The 6,254-nt window shown below is 39.1% G+C and overlaps 1 protein-coding gene across 1 annotated transcript; it reads left to right on the plus strand.

Annotated features, from left to right (window-relative positions):
• The first annotated feature begins 2,908 nt into the window (after positions 1-2,908).
• LOC145233461 (uncharacterized) lies at positions 2,909-5,548 on the plus strand. Its single transcript, XM_080098186.1, has 3 exons — positions 2,909-3,098; positions 3,619-3,763; positions 4,810-5,548. Exons 1-3 carry the CDS (start codon positions 2,918-2,920, stop codon positions 5,051-5,053), a joined length of 570 nt encoding a protein of 189 aa, XP_079954312.1. The 5' UTR covers positions 2,909-2,917; the 3' UTR covers positions 5,054-5,548.
• The last annotated feature ends 706 nt before the right edge of the window (positions 5,549-6,254 follow it).

A 6,254-nucleotide genomic window follows, 5' to 3' on the forward strand; every position in this document is an offset into this window, starting at 1 on the left:
GTTAAGTATTATAGTTTTGCTTTTCGCGATTGACGTTGGTTTTTTTGTCGAGTTTAATACCAGTGATATGTCTTGTAGTTCGTCGGTAATTCAACACACCGCAATAAACGTATCCTCGATGTGTTGTTTCACAGTTTGAAAATCTCATACGTATTTTAATTAAACCAGGTGGGTGTCTACAACCCGTGAAGGATGTAAGTGTACTCCAACGATCAAAAATTATCAGTTATTGTTTACTAATCTGAAATAACTACATATGAGCCTGTAACCGAAATATATCATGCCTTTCATTTGGTTAACCATAGTGTATGTTTTGGTTGGATCTTATCGGACAACAGTAACATTTAAAATTTTTGGCATCTCGATTGGTTAATTTTAACTTTGGGTTACTTGAACATAATTTTTTGTCATCCTTCGTTTCTGCCTCTTTTTATTTTAGTACGTTTCTGCGATGTTGCTAATTCTTTGATAGTTCTAGGGGGGTCATGGGTCAATGCACATGGGTAATGAAATGTCTAACCGCCTGCAAAAGTAGAGCAATTAAAAAATATTGTTACCGAATATTTTCGGCAGGGACAAATCGATCTTATGCACCAAGCCTGCTTACTTAATTCGTAACCGGTCCAGAACCCTGCAATAACGGCTCACCACTAAAGCCAATTATATTCCCTCACACTGGTTTAGCTTATGGGCGCGACTCATATTTAAAACAAGGTAAAAACAAAGTTACACCGGGCACGTGGCAACCCACCACCAACACCAATATCACCACGTTTCACGGCACCCAGAGAAAAGCCATCTCTTCGACTAGTGACGCCCTATTTAAAGCATGCGGAACAGGAAGGCACATTCCGGCGCAATCAACGCTTTCACAACTAATCACTCCTAAGGGGAAGCAGCGAGGGTGCCATAACACAAAAACGTAATTAAGGTGCCACAACGAAAAAGAACGAAAACAATAAGTGACGGTGACAAAAAATAACAAGCAAATAAAATTTCGCTACATTCCCCCCAACCTGAATTCGTCCTACTCCCGTAGGACTACGAAAACTTCAGTTAGCAGCTCTGAAAGTACACACAGAGCACTTCGGCGCCATCAACACTCAAAACATCATATCGGCCTGGAATACAAACGTTTGGCCATAACCGGGTTGTTGCACAACAACATACGCTCGCAAACACAGCGTTTCCGACTCTTGCGTCGCTTATTAATGGGCGCAAGAGGTGTGCCCCAAAAACACACAGTCACAAAAATACCAAATGCACTTTGCGAAAACGCAGAAAAAGAGCATCCGGCTCGTCGAATAGATTTTTCGAATTGATGTGCCTCATTTTCTGACCGCTTGCGTCTATCAGGAGAAGCGATTCGTCTGCATTTTCCGTCGACTAGCACCGGCATCAAGTTTGGTGAAGCGACATGGGCCCGAAGCCCTTCACCAAACGCCTGCAACCAATCCCACATGGCGGCCAGCCGCTTGTAATCCTCATAGCTGACTTCAGAACAGGGCGTCGCCCGTCGAAAATAAGCCAGCTGCTCGTCTGACACCAGATCAAGTAACAACTTGGTTCTGTGTCCTTCTGGAGCTCCAACATCGCGACAGTAGGTCGCCAGCACCACGGTAAAATTATGCAAACCTAAATCTCCGCCATAACGCGGAGATTTCATCATTACATTAAAAAACATCGTTAATATAACAAATAAACAAAAACAAACTAAAACGAACTGAAACCGGCTTCTCTCTTAAACTAAACCAGCGGGGTTGTGGTGACAGGGTCCTGGCGTGCTCGCCAATTTGTTACCGAATTATTTCGGCAGGCCTGACAAATCGATCTTATAATGCAACAAGCCTGCTTACTTAATTCGTAACCGGTCCAGAACCCTGCAATAACGGCTCACCACTAAAGCCAATTATATTCCCTCACACTGGTTTAGCTTATGGGCGCGACTTATATTTAAAACAAGGTAAAAACAAAGTTACACCGGGCACGTGGCAACCCACCACCAACACCAATATCACCACGTTTCACGGCACCCAGAGAAAAAGCCATCTCTTCTACTAGTGACGCCCTATTTAAAGCATGCGGAACAGGAAGGCACATTCCGGCGCAATCAACGCTTTCACAACTAATCACTCCTAAGGGGAAGCAGCGAGGGTGCCATAACACAAAAACGTAATTAAGGTGCCACAACGAAAAAGAACGAAAACAATAAGTGACGGTGACAAAAAATAACAAGCAAATAAAATTTCGCTACAATATGCAGGACTATATAATAATAAAACTTATAAAAATAAAAAGGATAACCTTCAAATTTGCACCGATGTCTAAGTGAAAACAAGAAAACCCCAAAACGACTTTTCAGTGAAATGATTTAGTCCTTATCATAAGTGGCCATTGTGCGTTGAGTCACATCACGTTTCCAAGTCCCCAGTTCCGGTCACTCGTGCAGCTCCTGTTACTCAAGTGTTGTTGTTGTTTTTGTGTTAGGTTAGGTACAGGTTTAGGGAAGCCTTATACGTTATGTTTACAAAATACTTAGTGAAGCTGTATATGCAATAGTAAGTAAGTAGAGTTTTACAATTTACCGATTTTATTTACTGATTTTGTGTATTATTAGTTTGAATTCAGGGTAATGACATAATGATTTGACATCTGATACATTTGGTTTTTGATTTGCAATCAATAAAGTGTGTCCCTTAGTTTCGTGCACAAAACAATATTTAAACCTGTCTTCAAACATAATGCGTGTTGCTGTTTCAATACGCATTTTGTTGTAGCAAAAGCCTGGTATTTGTATGGGTTTGTGATTGATTTATCTTGTCGGAGACCGATTTATATCAACTATTTGTTAAATATGATCAAGAAAATACTAACTTTTAATTTTCGTTCTTGCTAACATCAAGCAATATCTGACAAAATGAACGCATTCCAGCTTGTTACCTGCTGTGTACTTTTTGTCTCGACTTTCTTGTGTGCCAACGGTGCAACCAATTGCTACACTGGACATCAAGTAACCTCGCCAGCCAGTTTTGCCACTTCGTCTTACAAGAGCACAAAATGTTCCTCGAATTCAACCGACACATGTCTACGAGTGGAAGGTTAGTTAAGTTAAAACTCACTAGATTTAATTCAGTTTATAGCGTGTACGAGATGTGTCAGTTTGTGGCAAATTCAATTTTAAAACAAAATTTTGATTTTTTTGAAGATGTATAACTTTTTAGTGTTTATATATAAACATTTCTACAAAGCATGCTTTCCTTCTTTAAGAAAACTTGTTTCAAAAAAGCAGTCTATCATTTGCAAATTTTTTAGTTTCACTATTTTTAAAATGCTCCAATTTACAGATATTTAACCTTTGTTGAACCTATCAGGTTGGACCTATTCGGCATGTTAGACAAACCACGATAAAGTTAAAGAGAGCACACTGACTATAATGTTAAAATTAAGTGTAAAATATTAATAAAAAAGCTTGTTTGATTCCTTTATAGTTAATAAAGAATAAAATACAATACCTTCACTTTTTTAGACGAGAAAAATTTGCTAACCCATTTATGTGCTAATTTGTTGCTTATTTTGCTTTTGGGTAAAAATTGTGAACAAAAATACAACATTGTGCAGTGGGCGGTCAGTTTTCGGCCGTTGGAATGACCTGCTACCCCAAAGCCAACTGCTCTCACATAACAATGAACGAGGCAAACTGCAAAGCTGCAGCCTCGGTCCTGCTGACTCAAAGGGGTTCCGGTTCTTTCGTGAGCGCCATCGGGTAACATTGTGTTTCATCTCCAATTATATGATTTTCTTCAAAGTTACATGTTTATAATCCTATGCCAAACTACAGCCAGCGCGGGCCGGATGCGGCAAGCGACGTCATATTGTCCGGCCCGCGAGAGTATTTGGTCTTGGTGTATGTCTGAAAAACTGAGACTAGAGTTAACCGTTTAAAGATAAGTTAAAGTAGCTGAATTTGTGCATCCTCATGTAGGATTAAGTTTACCAAGTTTTACAGAACGCATAAAACTATCTCAAGGTTGTTTGTTATATCGCAGGTAGTAATAAAAGTAGTGCTATTGTTATTGTGCGCGATCAAACGCCTTTCTATTGCTTATTGTGACAAAATAAGCGAATTTTGTTAGTGGACAAGATTTCGTAATTTTTAACACAGTTGTATTATTTATCAGTAACACTGTCTGACTCTAAATAAGATTTTACTGTTGTTGATACCGCAAAAGCACCCTGCGGACACGTTTGGAACGGCGTTTGTAACCTATGTGGCCCTCGAATGTTTTTTGAACTTTATACTGCCCGCAGTGAAAAAAGTTTGGTGACCCCTGGACTATGGGATGAAATTATAGTCAATCTTCTAAACATTAAGGATGTTGATACTTTGCCATTGATATCTTACACTAAGGTTTTATGTTTTAACTTGTTGAGGATGGCGAAAGCATATTTGACGAGGTTTATTTAATTTAACCTATGACAAACGCATATACGACGTAATTTTTTGGCGTATTTGCATGTTCATTGTTGAATACTGGGGTGTGCAACCTTTTTGTTACTGTGGAGCCAAATACAATTGCCAAAATTAGATCGGGCCGCACCTGTGTATTACACAAGATGATTTTACTTTCTTGCTTCACAAATATGCATAACTACCAGTAAAATTCGCATTTGATTCTAGCCATATATTGCCAGGTCGCAGAAGGGCCGCACTTGGCCTGCGGGCCGCAGGTTGCACACCCCTGGTTTAATGCAAAAGGTTATGAGGAAACCGCAGGGTAACTTGTTTATTAAAAATTAACATTTTTTTAGTACGTGCAAAGCTTCCTGTTGCGATACTGACAACTGCAACAACAACACCATTGCCAACCTTCTCAAGACAACTACAGTGATGCCAATGGGTTCGACTACCACAAAGGCACCAGGCTCCACAACCACGAAGGCCCCTGCTATGTCAACTACAAGTGACGCCCGTGCTTTGTCCCCCACTAGTTATTTTGGTTGTTGGTTGCTGATTCTTGCTACCTTCGGCTGGAATAATCTCTGCGTTGTGTAATATGTGTCAGGAGGAAAATCAAACGCCAATCGATATAACTGCTTTAAATTCGAGACGTTTTTTTTAAATGTAATCGTTTGTCAATATGTGGGTTTTACGATTTGCAATGTAACACACGCCAAATTGTAAACTGCTTTCATAATTTTAATATTATCTGTGTTCATTGCATGTCTTGTTCATTACATCGCTAGCAACAAAACTTTTGACCCTATGATAACCCTAAACAGAATTTAGCCAGGTTTTCAACAATCTTAACAACTTACAACAAATAACAAGCAAGAAAATTATGAATAATAATGGTAACCGCATTAATTCTTGTACTCTAATTCTTGTATTTTGAAAATCGCAGAATTGATGCAACACATGCGGTATGTATGTTTCTCGCATATGTCGTGAAACAATCAATCTTGGTTGCATAGTGAAGGGCAAATTATTTTCGCAATACGCAAAACATGTATGAATCATTTCACCTAAATAAACAGGCATACAGACTGACACCACTTTGTTGAGCAACGAAACGACAGCTGTAAATGAGCCAGTGGCAATGCTGAAGGCCCTGGCCAGCAAACTTCTAGTTATCACAAGATAAAGAGAAATGTCTCTTACATATGGAGCATAGGGAGTACTTGCTTTTCGTTAGCTGACAAAGAATGTCGACCCGAACCAACAATACAACATACCACGATGCCTGACGTGCAGACTGCTTCCGAAACTTCCTACACATATATCAGAGGTTCTTATATACCGCATTTGCTACTAGTGTAAAGAAGTCTCAACATACAACACTATTTTTCTAAAACTTCAACGTCTATGACCAGTTATTATAAATCAAGTACTATACAGCTTTCGGCAAAGCTATAAGTTCCAATGTTTATGACTTAACGGCAACTGAAATCGCACGGGCATTGCCAGTTTTTAAGCACTGCGGTTTTGATATCGACGTTGTGTTTGTGTTGACTAAAATTATAAGGTTTGTTTTTATTCATTTTCTTTGTTTTTTATGTTACATTTGATGTTTACCCCACTTATGTATGAAAATGCTTGTTAACGCAATTAGCAAACCCGTTTTACTTGCCGATTGCAGCATTGAAACAAGACCAAGTTTGGTCCAGTCAATGGGACATACTTTTTTAGTAGTTGCGAAAATAAAGAAACGTTTTAAAATTTCTATCGATACTTTTCGTAAACTAAGTGCCGCTTA

This window comes from Phallusia mammillata, chromosome 6, assembly GCF_965637545.1.
Source record: "Phallusia mammillata chromosome 6, kaPhaMamm4.hap1.1, whole genome shotgun sequence".
In the NCBI taxonomy this organism is placed as follows: Eukaryota; Metazoa; Chordata; class Ascidiacea; order Phlebobranchia; family Ascidiidae; genus Phallusia; species Phallusia mammillata.

Coding starts and splice junctions, on each gene's coding strand:
- LOC145233461 (XM_080098186.1), top strand. CDS start 2,918: ATGAACGCATTCCAGCTTGTTACCTGCTGTGTACTTTTTGTCTCGACT. Junction 3,099..3,618: donor CACATGTCTACGAGTGGAAG/GTTAGTTAAGTT, acceptor AACATTGTGCAG/TGGGCGGTCAGTTTTCGGCC. Junction 3,764..4,809: donor TCTTTCGTGAGCGCCATCGG/GTAACATTGTGT, acceptor ACATTTTTTTAG/TACGTGCAAAGCTTCCTGTT.